This window comes from Piliocolobus tephrosceles, chromosome 2 (genome assembly GCF_002776525.5).
Source record: "Piliocolobus tephrosceles isolate RC106 chromosome 2, ASM277652v3, whole genome shotgun sequence".
Taxonomy (NCBI): Eukaryota; Metazoa; Chordata; class Mammalia; order Primates; family Cercopithecidae; genus Piliocolobus; species Piliocolobus tephrosceles.
The window spans coordinates 147,928,181-147,948,476 of NC_045435.1; the positions used below are offsets into that span (position 1 = coordinate 147,928,181).

At 38.2% G+C, this 20,296-nt stretch overlaps 2 protein-coding genes across 3 annotated transcripts in view; one reads left to right on the top strand and one right to left on the bottom strand.

Moving 5' to 3' along the window:
* The window catches only part of PP2D1 (protein phosphatase 2C like domain containing 1), a 30,477-nt gene extending 16,260 nt beyond the window's left edge, over window positions 1-14,217 (top strand). Inside the window, exons 3-4 of one of the 2 annotated variants that reach the window (XR_002730692.2) lie at window positions 9,858-9,960; window positions 14,003-14,217. Coding sequence is in view for 1 of the 2 variants with exons in the window: in XM_023207314.2 (XP_023063082.1) it covers window positions 7,957-8,762 (806 nt within the window). In the remaining variant the exon portion in view is untranslated. Of the gene's footprint in view, window positions 1-7,956; window positions 8,825-9,857; window positions 9,961-14,002 lie in introns of those variants that run through there. The other variant, XM_023207314.2, reaches the window with a different exon arrangement.
* RAB5A (RAB5A, member RAS oncogene family) overlaps window positions 8,980-20,296 on the bottom strand; it is a 36,401-nt gene continuing 25,084 nt past the window's right edge. Inside the window, exons 3-6 of the mRNA XM_023207316.1 lie at window positions 17,721-17,872; window positions 17,298-17,420; window positions 15,382-15,475; window positions 8,980-10,447 (exon numbers count right to left, since the gene is read on the bottom strand). Coding sequence (XP_023063084.1) covers window positions 10,332-10,447; window positions 15,382-15,475; window positions 17,298-17,420; window positions 17,721-17,872 — 485 coding nt within the window. The 3' untranslated portion in view covers window positions 8,980-10,331. The remainder of the gene's footprint in view (window positions 10,448-15,381; window positions 15,476-17,297; window positions 17,421-17,720; window positions 17,873-20,296) is intronic.

The following is a 20,296-nucleotide window of genomic DNA, read 5'->3' on the forward strand; positions in this document are numbered from 1 at the left end:
TGATTGTTGAGGAGCATGTTGTTTAATTTCCATGTGTTTGTACAATTTCCAATGCTCCTCTCGCTATTGATTACTATTTCTATTCCATTGTGGTATGAAAAGATATTACTTGCCAGATGCCTGAAGTCAAGGTGTTCACAGGGCCATGCCTCTTCTAGGGTAGAATCCTTCCTTGGGTCTTCCAGCTTATGGTAGCTCCAGGCATTCCCTCACCCACAGCTGCATAATTCCAGTCCCTGCCTTGATTTTCACGTCGCATTTTACTGTTCTACCCGTGTGTCTCTACTCTGTGTATCTCTTATAAAGACATTTCTCATTGGAATTCGGGCCCACCTGGATAATCCAGAATGGTGTCATTTTGAGATCCTTAACTACAACTGCAAAAACTATTTTTTTTTTTTCCCCAATAAGAACACATTGACAGGTTGTGGGTGTTAGGAGTAAATGTGTGTTTTTGGATATGTGGTCTTGAGCTTTGTTTTGGGATGAAATTCCTTGGAAATAGTTTGATCCTTTTAGATCCTGTTTTTGTAATTTATCAGGCAAGTCCAGGGCAGTGGTGAGTTTGGGTCTAATTATTCTCTGCTACTGAGGAAAAACCTTCCTAAGCATGTTACCTAATGATTCCTGAATTAATATCTTTTCAGTCTGGCTGGTTGGAACAGGATTTACTCTATCAGCCCTATGAGTCCTCAGCAATGCTCCCTCTAATCCTTTTCAAAAATGTTTCTTTTCCCAGTTTCCACCCACACATGTATTCACCAGTACCCATCTAAACACTTGAGAAAGACCCACTAGAGAAAGACCCTCGAAAGATATCTGGAATTCTCTGTGCCTCTCTTTTCTCTCTGGTATTCTGTCCTCGGCAAGCTCTAGCTGCACTGGTTTCCCTGGACTCTTGGCTCTGTCTCTTCAAAACAGATGAAAGTGTAAATCCAGTCACTGTTATTGTATCTTGACCAGAAAGATAAGAAATTCCATATAATTTACGTTTTGGGGAATTATTTGAGAGATGTGTCATCCAGAGTACTGCATTTGCTCCTGCCTGGTGTCTGCCTGTTGACACTATCAATATGTACTAAGTGATCCATTTGAGGCTTTCAGACTACAAATACGTGAAGGTTGGTGGTTTCACATTCTTTGTTTCGTAGAGATGGGGTGTTGGTATGTTGCCCAGGCTGGTCTCGAACTCTTGGACTCAAGTGATCCTCCCATCTTGGCCTCCCAAAGTGCTTTGATGCTTTGATGAGCTTTAATCTTCTCATGTATTAAACATGTGATTATCCTTTCCTCACAGGATTACAGATGTGAGCTACAGTGTCAAGCCAGTTCCAAGTTCTTTGTAGCTTCCTTTCTTCCCTCTTTCTCTCTTTGGCATAATTTGAAATAGTTTTTCTGTAGTCTGTGTGGTGCAACAGGCCTAGGTTTATTTTTGGTTCACTGTTTCAGTGAGGCCATCGTCCTCTGGGGTCCTAGCTTTGTTGTGGTGAGCCATTTAGTCTTCCCCATCTCGGAGAAGCCCTCGGTTTTGTCTCCTGTTTCATAAGCCTGTGATTTTTTTTTTTTTTTTTAAGACAGAGTTGGGTTGGGTGCAGTGGCTCACTCCCGTAATCCCAGCACTTTGGGAGGCCGAGGCAGGTGGATCACAAGGTCAGGAGCTCAAGACCAGCCTGGCCAACATGGTGAAACCCCGTCTCTACTAAAAAATACAAAAATTAGCCAGGTGTGGTGGTGGGCGCCTGTAATCCCAGCTACTTGGGAGGCTGAGGCAAAGAATTGCTCAAACCCAGGAGGTAGAGGTTGCAGTGAGCTGAGATCGTGCCACTGCACTCCAGCCTGGGCGACAGAGTGAGACCCCGTCTCAAAACAAACAAAACAGTCTTGCTCTGTTATCCAGGCTGGAGTGGAGTGGCTCGATCTTGTTTCACTGCAACCTCCACCTCCCGGATTCAGGGTTCAAGCGATTCTCCTGCCTCAGCCTCCCGAGTAGCTAAGATTACAGGCACATGCCACCACACCCAGCTAATTTTATGTAAAGACGGGGTTTCAACATGTTGGCCAGGCTGGTCTCACACTCCTGACCTTAAGTGATCCACCTGCTTTAGCCTCCCAAAGTGCTGGGATTATAGTTATGAGACACTGCACCTGGCCACCTTGTGAAAATTTAATGTGGATTTATTCGGCTCAATACATGGTCTTAGGTAAAAGCTAGTTTCTGCTCTTGGTATACCTGAATTTAGTCATTATGCTTCTTGAGTATTTTGTACTTTCTGCTATATTATCCAGGATATTTACTTGTTCTCAGTGGGTCAGAACTGAGACCCAGACTGCCTCATTACTGCTCCTTTTTAATATTTGAGTGCTTTGATATATCTGTTATTCCAATATCTTTATGTCTAGATTGTACATTTGTTAATAATTCCTTTTATTGAGGCCCTGTAAACTTTTATTTCTAGTGTCCTAGCTTTCTGTCTCAAAAGCTCACAGTAAATTCAGAGACCAGGCACAACTTTACCCACTATTTCTCTATTATTCACGTTTTTTTTTTTTTTTTTTGAGATGAGGTTTTGCTATGTAGCCAGGAGCGCAGTGGTTAGTCTTAGGCTCAATCAGAGGATACTGCAGGAACCCCTAGCCTCAAGCAATCCTCCTGCCTCAGCCTCCCAAGTAGCTAGGCCTACAGCCTACGCCACCACACCCGGCTATCACAATTTTTAAATTGGTGGTCACCTGAATCTCCCTTCCCTTCTCAAGACTTCCACATCACTCCTTCATCTGATCTTCAAAATCTGTGAGGAAAGGATAATCACATTTTTAATACATGAGAAGACTAAAGCTCATCAAAGCATTATACAAGGTTATATAAAGTGAGTGAGCCAGGACTCCAGTCTTTCAGGCCTGAAGTCTGGTTACTTCAAATGAACAGTACTAGCTCTCTCCTGTTTCTAGGGTGTCTTCATTTTTATGTGGACTTTTCTGTCTTCATTCATCGCTAATGCTGTATTTGTAGACCTCAGTTGCCTTTCTTCTCTGGATGCGTTTCCATGGGTGTGAAAATGTGTTCATTCGGATTAGTTTAGTAAGTTGCTTTTAAAATTATCTCCACCCCTACCATTTTCCCCTAAAGTCTAATTCAACTCCAGAATCTCCTTCAATTTTGTGCAGGAAAAAAGCCAAATTCTTAACACTGACATTTTATATACCTTCCCTTCCCCTTCTCCCTTTTTTTGATGGTGGTGCTGAGGAACTCTCACATGTTTACAAACCTGATTCTGAGAACACATTCAACAAATATTTCATAAATAGTTGAGACTCGTGCATAATATAGTTAGGCTTGAGGGGTACAATGGTGAGCAATGAACAATGGACATGAGTTTCATGATCATACACATCTATAAAACAAAATGATATTTTGAACATCCAATGAAAGCTAGTTCAACATGAGTGAGGCTCTTAAGATAACCATTCTTAGGAAGTCACAAAGCTGCTGTCCATGCATAAAATTAAACAAATTCAGCCTCTTTTGCTGAAACTAGAGCACTGAAGAAAAACTGGATATAGACTGTTTCCCCTAATCTTATTTACATGCAATTCTAATTTACTTATGCTTCTTTATAATTGTAATTTTTCCTTTCCCCAGTAACTATTTCAATTTTTCCCAAGTTCCAAGTTACCACTGCCTATCTTAAGCCTGTAATTCTACTTTGTATTTTCTTATAATTCTTTTGTAAATGGGTCTGAAATGAAACATCTGTCGTTTCCCCTTAATTTCTTTTGAATAGCCTCCCTACCTGCTTTTCTCTTCTTAGAACACTAAATAACCTTTAAGTGTCTACCTCTTAAATTAGCTTAGAGTCTCACAGTAACTTTGACAAGTAACACTGCAGGTGAAAAACTGTTACTTAGTGAAATAAAGTGATCTAATGAAGGCCACACAGACAAAAGTTTAGGGTTAAAGTCTGTGTCCGGCTCCTAAATCCTTCTACTCCCCATACTGTTTTTCTACACCAAACTGTCCTTATTACCCCTGGGCAACATTGTACATCCTAGGTGTGTTTTTATTTTTCCTGCTTCATCCATCATGTATATAGGTATGTTTTTTTCTGACCACCACATAAAGTTCCTTTTCCTCTTCTCTCACTTTCTTAAAACTTTCCTGTTCTAATCAACACTAAGTCACCTTTCTGGCTTTATCTGAGAAAAATCTTGATATCGCCTACTCAGCTCTAGAATTCCCTGGTTGGGATTCCAGAGTTCACTCTACGTTTACTGACTTTTCCTTCTCACAAAAATTGGTGATAACCCAGTAATTGCCGGAGGCAGCCACATCATTACCCTCTGCATAAGAAACACTTTACCTGACTATGCCACTCTAAAAAGGCTTGAGCATCATCTCAAAGCGGCTCTTTTTAATCCCCAAGATTATTGTTCCTAAACACGTTGCTCTTCCAGTAATCCTGTTCCATTTTTATTCTGGTAACATTTTCTGAAGAGCGCAATCTCTCCAAATACTGAAAGTTGTTACCTTTGTCTAGGACTTGAATTCATTTATGCTTAGATTAAAATTGTGTGGTGGTTTTCAACAAAGTTCACTGCTTGGTTAGCTGTTCGCATTTCCTCCAAACAGATGTTACCAAGAAACTTTTTAAAAAGCCAAATTGTCCTTTCTCTTAAGCTATCAAAGGCTGCTTCCTCTCCACGTCTCCAGACTACATGGACATTAACAGTGATACTTAATATATCTTCCTCTAATTTCCCATCTTCATGGAAACCTTTTGTTCATTATCATGTTCAAGCTTTCAGTTTAATATAGCACTTGACTTCAAACACCGTTTGTAGCTGACAGCATATGCCGCTCATTGTTACAAAATGAAACTGTTGACTCTGCACATCTAATTTTTTAGTTCGTTCCATTAGTAGTCTTCCTGATGAATCTTATTTACCCTCTACTTCCTGGGTTATATACACAAATAGTTAAGAAACGCTGGCTACTTCTCCTTCACTTTTTCTTTCCTTCACGCACCATTCATACAGGTGAAGAATGCGATGCCGGGTGCAGTGACTAGCGCCTATAATCCCAGCATTTTGGGAGACCAAAGCAGGAGGATCGCTCGAGCCCAGGAGTTTGAGCCTGGGCAACATAGCGAAAGCCTGTTTCTATGAAAAAATGCAGAAATTAGCCAGGTGTGGTGGAACATGCCTTTAGTCCCAGCTCTCGGCAGGCTGAGGTGGGAGGATCACCTGAGCCCAGGGAGGTCAACGCTGCAGGAAGCCGTGATCATACCACTGCACTCCATGGAGCCTGGGTGACAGAGTGAAACCCTGTCTCCAAAAGAAAAAGATAAAAATAAAAGGCATTATCTCCCTTTTTAACAGGTAGAGCAAGAACTGCAACCACGATTTAATGTCCTTTCTCTTAAAATATTTTATTGTGCTGAACCCAAAGGATGTTCACAAGTAATAAAACGGGCCAACATGGTACGTCCTACTCTGTAGCACAGGAAAAAAAAAAAAAAAAAAAAGGCAAATAGTGCATAAGGCTACACTTGTCAAGCTCTCTGCAGAGGTAACTAAAATAAAAATAACCTGTTTACCATCCTTTCATTGTACTATTTCTTTTAAATTCTTTTCAAATCACATACTAGGAAAATAATGCTTTTTCTTTTTGCTAAATGGCCTTTTGGCTTGCCACATGCAAATAAACATTTACAAAGTCAATGGATTTGACTATTCTGAGCCAAATTATGTCCCTTTTGTTTTCAGAGCTGTGGCCACACAATTCACATGTATGTACACACGTACAAATTTTTCTAATTTAAGAGGTACTGAACCATATGTACTCCTAATAATTCCATTTACTCAGCTGGCACGTTAAGTGACACTTCATGTTGCCTTGCTGATTCAGTAATAATTTATAATCCAGCAAAAGTCATTATTTTACTGACTTATGTTCTGCAAAATCTAAGTCGAATAATCAACGGTAAGACAAGTTAATACACAATATTAATAACCACACTATAAAGAAATGAGGGGCCATATGGCCTTTAAGAACTACTATTCATGTAGAGTTTCCAAAATATTTTTCACAAACATCATCTTTTAGTCCCAATCCAGTAGCTCAGCTATTAAAAATTCCTATTATATAAATGAGACAATAGTTTCTGTCTATATCTGACACTAATGCTTTTACCAATTTAGGCTTTGAATCTCACTCTGTCGCACAGACTGAAGTGCAGTGGTGTGATCTCGACTCACTGCAACCTCCGCCTCCCAGGTTCAAGCAATTCTTGTGCCTCAGCCTCCTGAGTAGCTGGGATTGCAGGCGTGCACCATCATGCCCAGCTAATTTTTGTATTTAGTAGAGACAGAGTTTCGCCATGTTGCCCAGGCTGGTCAAGTGATCCTCCTGCCTCAGCCTCCCAGAGTGCTGGAATTACAGGCATGAGCCACCACACTGGCCACCAATTTAGGCCTTCCAACTATAGTACTATATTAGTTGCACGGACCTCAACAATTTTTTTTTTTTTTTTTTGAGACAGAGTCTTGCTCTGTCACCTAGGCTGGAGTGCAGTGGCGTGATCTCAGCTTACTGCAACCTCCACCTCCTGTGTAGAGGCGGTTCTTGTGCCTCAGCCTCCCAAGTAACTGGGATTACAGGCGTGCATGCGCCACCATGCCCGGCTAATTTTTTTGTATTTTTGGTAGAGATGGGGCTTTGCCATGTTGCCCCAGCTGGTCTCAAACTTCTGGCTTCAAGTGATTTGCCTGCCTCAGCCTCCCAAAGAGTGGCGTTTACAGGTATAAGCCACCACACCTGGCCTTGGACCTCAACCTTCTAAGTCCAAATTCTTTTAGCTATAAAACTGTGGGCCTAGAATTGAACTCCTCCTGCAAGCAACTAAATGATCCCAGGTATAGGATCGTATTTAAAACCAGAATATTCTATGTAAATTTGGCATTCCATTCCAGAAATTTTAAATCTCAAAGATGTTATAATAATCAAATATTATTAACCCCATCTCAGAACAGTTTAATAACTTTCTATAAATCACAAATGATTTCATACCAAGAAAAACAATATGTAATTATATGTAATTTTAAAAATATAAAATTATATTCCTAAAAACTTGGGGAAAATCAATTTTTCCTAACTAAAAAAATTCAGTTGTTCTTAAAAAATACTCCACAAAAAGTTACAGTAATATATAACCTCCCACCAGTCTGTTCAGATCCTGCTTAAACTGTAAGATTTCAATGAAGCACACCATCATGGATTCATCTGAACCATGAACAAACTGCAACCAACTTTTTAAGATTTCAGTTTCCAACCAAAGGGTTTAATGTTGGCTGCCTATTATTCATGTAATACATTAATAATGTATTTCTTCACAGGAATGATTGACATAATTTTTAAAAACTACACATTATAGCAACCTAACATTAATATTGACATTCTAATGTTTTCATCACCCATGACCTAAGCACATTCAAGTTTTAACTTGTACTGGTTACACAACTATCATTCTGGTTTTTTTAAAAAATCAAAGTTTGTGTTTTAAATTGAAGAAGCATTTATCTTAAAACATTTAAAAATCTGCTAGATGGAATATATGTTGGCTATAAAAAAGTTCAACTCATGACTCTCCAATATAAGTAATATTAAGTCATTTCATTTAAAAATTTAGAAGTTACTTTGCATTATCTGTAATGTTAACACTAAATGTAGTAGTTTTAAACACTAAAAGTTGCTTAACAATGAGGTATAAAATGATGTTTGAATCTGTATTTACTATAAATCATTCAGTAGTGATATATTACACATATTTAAACAGTACTTTTACATAGCCTGCTTTCTGTTTAGCATTGAAACACAGAATTTACTAAAGTTAGCAGATTTTGAATACAATTGGTTATCTCTAGGATAAAAATTTCTTCTTTTAAAAAATAACCTTTTAGGTAATGTGCAAGCAGTCTTGTGCAGAAATGGGAAAGGTTTTTGCCTAACCAAAGAACATACTACACGAAACACAAATGAAAGAAGAAGAATACTTCAGAATGGAGCAGTCATTAGTTCAAATGAACCATATGGGCTTGTAGAAGGGCAAGTAAAAACTACACGAGGACTTGGATTTCATGGAAATCTCAAGCTGAAAAAGTCCATTATCCCAGCACCTCAAACTATTTCTGTCCCTATAGATGACCTATGTCAATTCCTTATTTTAGCTACTAATGGACTTTGGGAAGTTTTGGATAAAGAGGAAGTCACTGCCCTAGCAATGACAACATTTCACATGTATAAAGAAACATACTGTTCTATCATACCTAAAAAATCTTCACCATCCAAAGGGCCTCTGCTTTTTTCAACCAGTGAACCAAACCTTACTAAATCACAAAGTAATATCCACGTATTGTTTCAGTATAAATCTGTATCTGAAGGATGTGTGTCAACTACAAATTCCAAAGAAAATTTGTCCGATTCAAACTATTCTAAATACTGCATTTATAACCCTGAGAATGTAGAAACATTTCCAGCAGAAACGACTCATCATAAACCTTGCAGTGAAAAAGTAACTGACAGACCAACCAGTGTCAATGGTGTGGCAACAAATGAAAAAGAATCAGGCACTAAGAGTTTCTATGAAGGTGCAGCTGAGTATGTTAGCCGTGAACTTGTAAATGCTGCTTTACTGGCTGGCTCCAGAGACAACATTACAGTTATGGTAATATTTCTCAATGGAAGTGAATATCAGCTTCTGACATAAAAAATAAAGTTCCAATTATCCAGAGCACCAAAATATAATACCATAAAGCAATTCTTCAATGATCCAGATATTAGGACGATTCATCAATAACATGCAAACAATTTTATGAACACAGTAAAGAAAATATAAAAGCGGATATTAGGTCATATAATATCATTTATATATGTTCACTGTTTTATGCCCAAAAAAAAAAAGAAAAAAAAAGAAAAGCCAATACTTGCTTTTTATACCACTTTATTCCAACCTGAGCACCTCAATATAAAACTAAACACTGGTGAACCGTTTTCCTAATTCTGCATTATTGTAAATGTACAAGTTCTCCTAGCAGTCCAACACTTAAATAGACTAAATCATCTCTGACACATGGTAGCTTTCATATAATGAAAATACCTAAAATAATTAGTGCAATATACTGAACTGATCAAAATAAAATGAACTTTGGAAAAGAAGGCTGCAAGATTGTTACTAACATATTGCAATACTTTATGTTACAAATTACGGGTACATTGTTTATTATGGTTCTAGCCATGGAGGAACAACTGAAGCCCCTTCTTGTCAAAAGGGGAGAGAGAAATAATTAGCTGTTTTAGTAACTGTACATTTTGTATACTTTTAAGCAATTCTTAAATATTACAGAAAAGTAATACAGATATGGAGACTACAATGCAGTACCCTATTTACAGTACAGCTGAAGATCGAATTTAAAATAATCAAGTTTGAATATACATAATTGTTAGTGCATTGACTATATTATGTCAAAAGGGAACAAAAGCCCCCTCCCTGCCCCAAACAACAAAACCTATGTAATGGCCAGCAGTGATTAATCGGAAATCACAGACACCTGGTTTATTTCATTTTTGTTAAAGAACTCGTGTGTCTGAAAGGAACACTATCCATTAAGGTGCATTTATTAGTTCTCAAATTCTTAAAACAAGATGGGATTGCATTTGATTTTTACCCCATTTAAAAAAAAAACGGGACTGGCTATAATTAAGATACCATTAATACTCTTCCCCCACCCCCCGACCTTGTATATGTGGGATTATTTTCTTGTGGCTAATTTATTAAAATGTGGAATGTACATTTTAAATACAGATACCAGGAGAAATGAACATTTGCCTGAATACTATGGCTAAGCATCATAAATAACTTTAGAATTTCCTTCTAAAAAAAGGATGTTTTTGAAAAGCCCAAATTAGTAAGTTCCAAATTTTTTTTCACAGGTGACTACTGTACCAGTGTGGAGAAATGGGCTGGTTAACTGTGTGGGTCCAGACAGTCATTTGTTTATATTCCTAGTGATGAGAAATTATTCCTCCTAACCTTCCAATGAAACAAGTGTCCACATAGTTCTCATTTTTTCCCTATTGTTGAAACATTAGTGAGAAGGACCCATGCATGTTATTAAAAATTAAGTTCAAAACACTTAAAATAATTCTGTATTAGAAACTTGACTCTATCATAAGTCTCTTCTTTTGGAAGTCATACTGGGCTGGTTAAATGCTCCAATTCCATTGTTATTAACATTTAGGAAGCAGAAGACTATTCCAGCTAGTTCAAACTAGAGGTTTAGTTACTACAACACTGACTCCTGGTTGGTTGTGTGGGTTCGGTGAGGTCTACTCCTCTTCCTCTGGCAGAATTTGCTCCTGGATTTTGTGGTTCATTCTTTGGCAATTTTTTAGCTGAAAGAAAATGATCAAATAAATGGAATAGTTGAATACTCATATTAGTTTCAGTTTCACCTGCTATTTATAATTTTTCTTTCCAGTTAGGTTATCCCCAAAGTATTATATAACCACATGTTCATTCTTTTCAAATGTTTACTATCTATTAAATGCCAAAACATTGGTTGCTGTCTTAGGGAGAGTTTGATTTCTGGGGTAACTGTGTTGGGGGAAGGGTAGATGGGGACTGGCTGTAGATACAATGAAAACTTAAGCCTGACTAGTGCTTTATGTAATTCTCTACACAGATTCACTCAGTAATACCAGAAAAGTTGTATTTTATTTTATACTCATTATTACTTCTTCTTCTTCTTCTTTTTTTTGAGATGGAGGCTCGCTCTGTCACCCAGGCTCACCTAGGCTGGAGTGTAATGGCGTGATCTCAACTCACTGCAACCTCCACCTCCTGGGTTCAAGCGATTCTCGTGCCTTGGTCTCTCGAGTAGCTGGGATTATATGCATGCCCCACCACGCCCAACTAATTTTTGTTTTTTAGTAGAGACAGGGTTTCACCATGTTGCCCAGGCTGATCTTGAACTGCTGACCTCAGGTGATCCACCTGCTTCGGCCTACCAAAGTGCTGGGATTATAGGCATAAGCCATGGCGCCTGGCCTCATTATTACTTCTATTTAAAAAAAAAATCTAAGTCAATAAAGATGATGGCCAGCCAATAAGCTTATCAGTAAGTTTATAAAGAAGCTCAGCTCATATCAGCATTCTCCAGGCTGCCACAAACGCTTTTTAGAACAAGTCAGGATAGAAACAAATACCACTGTAATCATCACCCCAACAAAACTTGTCCTCTATTGTGCATCTAATTATCACCCCGAATTACGATAGATCATATCTACTATTTCCTTCCTGGCTTCCACAGCCTTTGGCCTTAAAACATCTATATACATTTTCTCTCTCACACTCTCTTTTCTTTTAAGAGACAGGGTCTCACTCTGTCACCCAGGATGAAGCGTAGTGGTGTGATCATGGCTCACTGCAGCCCTGAGTTCCAAAGTGAGATGGGGTCTCACTTTGTTGCCTAGGCTGGTCTTGAACTCTTGGGCTCAAGCAATCCTTCCGCCTCAGACTTCCACGTGCTGGGACTGCAAGTATGAGCCACCATGCTTGACCTCTTAGTTTTTAAAAGAGAAACTTACACCTTGCAGAGTAACCATCAGCTACCTTGAAATAAAGGGGAAATAGGTAAGAGTTGAATTTTTGAGAATGAACAATTATAATCCATGCTTTGGGCAAAGGACAGATAAGACCCAAGTTACATGCCTGCATGTGTCAAAACTTAGCATACTGGAGGAAATATACGAATACACAAACATACCTTAGCATGCTAGTGGAAATACACTCAGACACAAACATATCCACATACTTTCAGACATACTCAACACTTTGTTGTGATCTTAGTTTGAATGTAGCCTGTAGCCATACTTCTTTTCATTTTGGAGACAAGGTCTCCCTCTGTAGCCCATTGGTGCAACAATCATAGCTCACTGAAGCCTTGAACTCCTGGGCTCAAAAGATCCTCCCACCTCAGCCTCCCAAGTAGCTGAAACTACAGGGTATGCACCACCATGCCTGGCTTTTTTTTTTTTTTTTTTTTTTTTTTGGTAGAGACTGGGTCTTGCTCTGTTGCCCAGGCTGGTCTAGAACTCCTGGCCTTGAAGATCATCCCACTGTGGCCTCTCAAAGTACTGGGATTACAGGAGTGAGCCACTGCAACCAACCTCATTTTCTCCTTTTATGGGCTGATGAATCCTAATCTGACTGACCAGTAGCTGTACCTAATCCAAATAGAATTATCCTGAAGACCTCATCTCCAAAAACTATTTCCTAACTTTGAGTCAGAGGAGTCTGGCTTGTCAGATTCAGACAACACACTCAACCAGCAGTTACGGCTTTACCTCTGCCAAGCTCTATACAGCTAGTGGTTGTTCTCTGGAGTGTTCCCACTGATTAAAAAAACTTACCTGCTGGATATACAGATGCTCCTTGACTTACGATGGGGCTACATCCTGATATATCCATCCTAATTTGTATGTTTTTGATTTATGATTTTTTTTTTTGAGGCAGAGTCTCACTCTGTCACCCAGGCTGAAGTGCAGTGGCGTGATCTCAGCTCACTACAACCTCTGCCTCCTGGGTTCAAGCAATTCTCCTGCCTCAGCTTCCCAAGTAGCTGGGACTATAGGCACATATCACCACGCCCTGGTAATATTTCTATTTTTAGTAGAGACGGGGGTTTCGACATGTTGGCCAGGCTCATTTCCTAACCAACTCCTGACCTCAGGTGATCTGCCAGCCTTGGCCTCCCAAAGTGCTGGGACTACAGGCATGAGCCACCGCACCCGGCCTCATGTATGGTATTTTAAATTTATGATGGGTTTCTGTATGTAACCCCATAGTAAGCTGAGAATGTACTAAACGCATGTCACTTCGCACCATGAGTAAGTTATAAAATTGTAAGTCAAACCACTGTAAAGTTGGAGATTGCTGTAGTTTGTTTTAATCCGTAAGATCCTTGATGTGCTAAATTCATTTTTTGAAGGGGAAGCAGACTATTAAACATGTCTAAGAGTACTGATTTTAAGAGTGGCTGCACACACTGATCTCTATCAATCTTGTGGACAGACTACTATGGTAAGACTCTAACTTTACCATAGCTTTGACTCAGGTTACTCAGAAATTGAATATACTCTGCTTCGAGATCTGATTGCCTAGTTGCATTGTGGACTTTTTATCCTTTACTTGTTTTACACATTCCATTCTACATCAGCATCAATCATTTTTAGAATCCTAGATGCTGGGTTGCACAATGGATTTGGGAGCCAGGAGCACTGAAGTTCGGAAAGAAAGATTTCCATTGGGCCACTTCTCTGGGACTGGCTCTAGGCTGGTAGCATAAATGGTATTATAATGGTATATCTCCAGTAAAATGTATTTACAAGCAAAGCCCCAGAGATGCTGAACGCTGGTACCTAGGACACAAAATAGCATTATATACTGTATATAATTAACAACTTAGGTTCCGGATTGAGCAATCAATCATGTCTCCCTATTTAGCATGCTTCCCTAAGTGTTTAAATCAGATGTGAGTGAGATTAGGAGGCTGAAGGAAGTAAACCAGAATGAGAAACTTTTTAGTCCCTGCATTGATTAGAGTTGTTATGAGTGCACTGTGTGATTTAAGTCACTAATCAAAGTATTCCTTCATAACAAAAAAAATATAAAAAAAATCACTAATCTAGTGAAGGAAATGGAAAGGCCACAATTTCATTTACACATAGGTTTTCTTTTAAGAAGGGAAACATTCTAATTTCAGAAAAAAACAAAAAACTAAAATATGTAGGCTGCTTTCTAACTCGAAAAATGACTTTATTAGCATGTCTGAATAAAAAGGTACAAACTAAAGTCCATCTGGTAGAGTTTAAATACTGTGAGAAAGGTTTAAAAGTGCAGGCTGATTTGAAAGACCTATTATCTCATTGTTTCCTCTAACTTTTCAGATGTGATTCTGGGTGTAATCTGTCACATTTGTAAAATGAGTATATTATCACACAACCCTGCGCAACTGTGCCAGTATTTCCCCAGCAAACTGCAGACTTGAGTTTTTCAGGAAAACATTTTACATGAGAAACAGGCAAGTTTTTTCCCATTTCAAATGAAGTACCATTAAACTCTGTCACCTAGTGAAAAACAATAAAAATACTTGCAACTTTTACTGGGTTTTCATTATTCTCTGATTCAGCTATTAACTGTTTATTTATATGAGTTCAATTTAAGAGTATTTCTTACTTGGAGTGTGTAAGTAAGGACTGTGAACACCCCAGTTAAGAATCAGTGCTGTAAAATAAAAGGTGTTGTGGGATGCAGGGCACATGAAAACCACAGATGGCAAACTTTGAGAACCACCAAAACATACCCTTCAGGTAGAGTCTATACATTAAAACCACTGAAAAGAGGAAAGGCTTAAAAAAAAAAAAAAATAAAATCTAAAACCAAAAAACTAAACCAACCTTTATTTTTGTTATAGAAAAAAGGAGGCTTATAATACTACTCCAACTTTGTTACCTATAATCAAAAACTGAAACAGCAATTACCATCGGTTAAAAGTACCTCAGGGCTAGGCGCGGGGGCTCAAGCCTGTAATCTCAGCACTCTGGGAGGCCGAGGCGGGTGGATCACAAGGTCAGGAGATCGAGACCAGCCTGGCTAACACGGTGAAACCCCATCTCTACTAAAAATACAAAAAAATCAGCCAGACATGGTGGCGGGCCTCTGTAGTCCCAGCTACTCGGGAGGCTGAGGCAGGAGAACGGCGTGAATCCGGGAGGTGGGGCTTGCAGTAAACAAAGATCGCGCCACTGCACTCTAGCCTGTGTAAGATCAAATATAAAGTATGGATGTTGTTTTGTTTTCCCTTTTTTCTCCTTATGCCTCTATGCTCTGAAATCATCTTCCTTATAATGTTTACATTAAAATAATTTGTCAATCTGTATACTTATGTGTCATGTTCTTCTGAGTTATACTTACCAATAATTTGATTTTTAAAATGTATAACCTAATAAAAAAACACATTTATCCAAATCTCCCAGCAAAACCTTTACAAAATCTATTTGAACTATCAGGTTAAGGTTAAGGCTTAACTCACCTGGAAGAAGCTTGCCTAAACTGACAGTATTACAACCTAATAGGTAATTACCTTTCAAATTTAACAATATTACCAACAAAGTCCCTTGTGGAAGGGACTTAGAAAAGTGGTATAATCTCTCTCTCACACACACACCCACCCCCAATAATTTTTTAAAAAAGAGACAGTCAAATCAAATATGCTTCATGCTTGTTTTGCTTATACTGATCATTTTAAAAGAGATATTAATCTTACCTATTGCCATGAATATTTCATTTACATTCATTGATGTTTTAGCTGATGTCTCCATGAATAATAAACTATTGTCATCTGCATAGGACTGTGCTTCCTGTTTATAGAACAAAAAATGAGATGTATCTCTTGGAAATATGCTGTATCTGCTTTAAACTTGTTAGAGAAAAGGAGACTTATTACTGCTCCAACCTGATTCCTATAATCATCTATAATCAACAACTATGTAATAAGCTACAACAGAGGTAAGGACACTGTGCAAGAAAATTTTACAAAGGACTATTTCCTTTTTTGTCTGAAATTCTTGCATTATCCCACCTTGATTAATCTGTTCTTACATTAAATCTGCTTTCAAATACTGAGTTCCAGAGATGGGGGAGAATTATCTTACTCTAAATAAAACTCTCTTTGATCTCAATGGCAATTTTTATTTACACTTATTATCTACAATGAAGACAAAGGGAAACCAAATATCTAACACTGGCTTCAACTACTAAATGACACGCTCATATTTAATTTTCAGTGACCTCTACAGTAACATTATAGTCTTGAATATATCATGAATCATTCCTTTGAAAATTACATTACTGCCCTACATTTCTGTCATGCTTTTACATTTTACATATATTATTACTTTTGATCCTCATAGCTGTTGTGAGGGGTAACCAATGATCTTTCCCATTGGACAAAGAAATAACTGAGGTTCCTCTGAACTGTTATGTGACAGGGCCACTTTTGACTGTAACTTAAGTATTTTCTCTGCCACTCTAGTGCTGGGGAGGCAACACTTTTGGAAACAGTAACGGATGATACTACATCTCACATCATTTTCCTAAGAATTAATAAAATAACAAGTGTAACATGCCCAGCTTAATACCTAATGGTGAAAGAATACATGTATTCCATCTACTGTCATCAAAACAGAAAACTATTCCATCACTGATATATACATAATAGCCTCAACCACCCTTCTAGTAGAGAAGCCAAAGAGCAAAAGAACAGGCAGTTTTAAAAGGTCGAAGTAGAGGACCTGCTTTGTTTTTAAGTGATTGCACTTGCTCTATTTTGCAGCGGCAAACATTCTGAATTAGCAACCGTAAGACACAAACTGGATTTTTTTCAGCCTTAACATTTTTTTTAATTATAAGTTTTCAGCTTATTATTTTCCAACTCTGGATACCGACTGGCAGAGCCCTTATTTTTGAATGCCGTTTTAAGAACAACCACATGAGTGTTTGCGTATGGACGTATGTGGGTACACACATGTGCTGATACATACTTGCAGATGAGTAGAAGAGGGTTAGGACATAAAGTATGTGCGGGATGGAGGAATGAGGGCCGGGTACAATCACTTTCTGCACTATGAACAATGACTACTTTTACTGTTTCTCTCTTTTTTTTTGAGACAGAGTTTTGCTCTTGTTGCCCAGGCTGGAGTGCAACGGTGTGATCTCGGCTCACCACAACCTCCGCCTCGCGGGTTCAAGCGATTCTCCTGCCTCAGCCTCCCAAGAAGCTGGGATTACAGGCGTGCACCACCACACCAGTCTACTTTTGTATTTTTAGTAGAGACAGGGTTTCTCCAAGTTGGTCAGGTTGGTCTCGAACTCCCAACCTCAGGTGATCCACCTGCCTTGGCCTCCCAAAGTGCTGGGATCACAGGCATAAGCCACTGCACCTGGCCTTTATGGTTTAAGTCTACAAAATCTTTTGATCAGTTTATATATTCTAGTAATCTATTTGAAAATTTAGGTTTATCAAAAACATTTTATTATATGTACTATTTTGTATTTGTTTTAAAAATCAGTATTTTCTATTACTTGCATGGTTTTAACATTATAACTAACTCAAGTGTTGACACAAAATAAAAACTTACAGGAAAAAAAGGGACTTTCAAATGAAAGTTAAATTTAACATACCTGGAAATCTACTGCTCTTTTATTTGCTAGGTCGGCCTTGTTTCCTGATAAAGCTATTACAATGTTAGGACTTGCTTGCCTCTGAAGCTCTTTAACCCAATTTTTTGCTCTTGCAAAGGACTCCTGTTAAACAAAGAAACAGCTATTGGGCATAGGCTCAAAAAATGGTTAGGAAGCATCTTTGTGATACAAGGCTTTTTGTAAAAGACTGTCCAAAGTGACTGTGGGAAAGAAATTCTTAGGACTACTGCATTATGAGACATTTTCATTTTATTTTTTTAAACCAGATTTTCTAATTCACAAAAGCTTCAGCAGAAAGGTCAAGATCGACTATCAAAGATTTTCCAAAATATTTAATCAAAATTCTGAATACCAAAAGTGGGTACTCAAATTAATTTCACTGTGGAATGCATCCATACTTACCTCATTTGTGATATCATATACAACTATGGCTGCTTGTGCTCCTCTGTAGTACATTGGTGCTAGGCTATGGTATCGTTCTTGACCAGCTGTATCCCATATTTCAAACTTTACTGTAGTGTCATCAAGACATACAGTTTGGGTTAGAAAAGCAGCTGAAAGAAAAGGACTGCAATAAGTTAATCATTTTTCTCCAAACGTTTTCATAATATAGAAAACACCTGCTTGTATACATGTATCAAAATGTTACACCGAACCCCATACATATGTACACCTATTATGCATCAGTTAAAAGTAATAAATGAGTGTTTAAAAAAAAGGAAACACCTAGAAACTTGACAGATTGCATACTCACAATTGATAATAGCTTTTAAATACTGGCAAATCTGTGCTTTTAAGCTATTTACATATATGCTAACATATAGGGCCTTTGTAGTGAAATCACAGATTGAAACATTTCTGCATCTTAAAAAAGCTTGTTATAATACTAAATAAGCTTAAGACTACATTTCTTTTCCTTCTTTTTTTTTTGAGACAAGACTCTCATTCTATCACTCAGGCTACAGTGCAGGGGCATAATCTCAACTCACTGCAACCTCCACCTCCAGGTTCAAGCAATTCTCCTGCCTCAGCCTCCTGAGTAGCTGGGACTACAGGCACGTACCACCACACCTGGCTAATTTTTGTAGTTTTAGTAGAGACGGGGTTTCACCATGTTGGCCAGGCTGGTCTTGAACTCCTGATCTCAGGTGATCCGCCCACCTTGGTCTCCCAAAGTGCTGGGATGACAGGCATGAGCCACCGAGCCCAGCGAAGACTACATTTCAAAACTGCTCTACAATTAGAGAAATGCAATGATAGTCTTAAAAAATGGAAGTCGGAAGAAATCCAGTGTGCTTAAAAGTACCATCTACATTGCCAACACTATGTCCTGTTCCATTTTACTAGATTTTATTGGCACACTCTGGCAATTTAGTCCCAGTCCGTTACCACCAAGTTAGTATTTCTTGTTATATAGGTTTTTATTTTTTTCCCTGAGACACAGTCTCACTCTACCGCCCAGGCTGCAGTGCCTCCCAAAAGTGATGAGATTATAGGTGTGAGCCACTGTACCCGGCCTTTTGTTCTATTATTTTTTAAAACATTGTGACACTTTAATTGTGGTAGTCATTATTACCTTAACCTAGATTTAATTTGTTCAGTTGATTCAATATTTGCTCCTACCTTTCATTCCCTGCCATAAGAATTTTTTGGATCTGTACTTTTCCTGATTCTAATTTTAACACTAAGAAAGCAGCATCACAGGCTGGGCGTGGTGGCTCATGCCAGTAATCCCAGCACTTTGGGAGGCTGAGGCGGGCGGATCATGAGGTCAGGAGATCAAGACTATCCTGGCCAACATGGTGAAACCTTCTCTCTACTAAAAATACAAAAATTAGCTCGACATGGTGGCGCCTGCCTGTGGTTCCAGTTACTCGGGAGGCTGAAGCAAGAGAGTCGCTTGAACCCACGAGGCGGAGGTTGCAGTGAGCTAAGATCAGGCGGAGGTTGCAGTGAGCTGAGATCGTGCCACTGCACTCCAGCCTGGCAACAGAGACTCTGTCTCAAAAAAAAAAAAAGAACGTAGCATTATAAAATGATACAATATTGTTAAAATTAAAAGACCCACATACAGCCATTAGACCGCCCGCTGCTGCTGCTCTATCATTCACTGTAAATTGGTATGCTCCTCCCTTCCTTCTACATTTAGCTCAAGGTGTGATATTCAAACCCTATTTCCAAATTGGTATGCACTTGAATTACACTTTTCTAAATATTATGCAAAAGAATTATGATATATTTCTCTAAATTACAGCAGTTTATCTAGTGATGTTGATAGAGATGTACTAACCAGTATCAAAAGTGCTAAAGAAACCAAATCTAACAAGATATATCTCTTTTATGTTAGCCATAACATTTTTTTTTTAAATGCTCTTTTAGGTTAACTGGTTGCTGGCTTTAGTATCAACTAAAATCTTCTGAATTTTGCAAACAATACTGTAAACGTCTTCATTTTGACTTAGCTTCTAATTGATAGTTTTATGAATTCTCACTAATCATATTGTAAAATATATTCTAATCCAGTTCAAACTTTTTTAAACCAATAATTAGCAGAATTATCCATTTTCTAAAATGCTGTATTTATGGTAAAGGATATCCTGAGAGCACTATGTCACTTTTTCAAGGTCATGAGAGGTTCTCCTGTAGGATCAAAACATGTTTTTAAACTAAAATTAACTCCCTAAGACATTACTCTTATCAAAAAGGAAAAGAGGAAAATAAATCACAATACATAAGCCTTTTTCCAAGTATAGTTCGATGCAGACTTGCAAAAAAAAAAAAAAAAGAATAGACTGTTTTATTTTTTAGACATACTATGATTCACAAAGTATACTAGCAGTAAAAACATTCATTTATACATCCACAAGTAAACTTCAGGCTCAGGGAAATAACTATAGTCGTCCCTCAGTATCTGTGGAGGACTGTTTCCAGGACTTTCCCATATATCACGAAGGACTGGTTCTAGAATCCCCAACAGG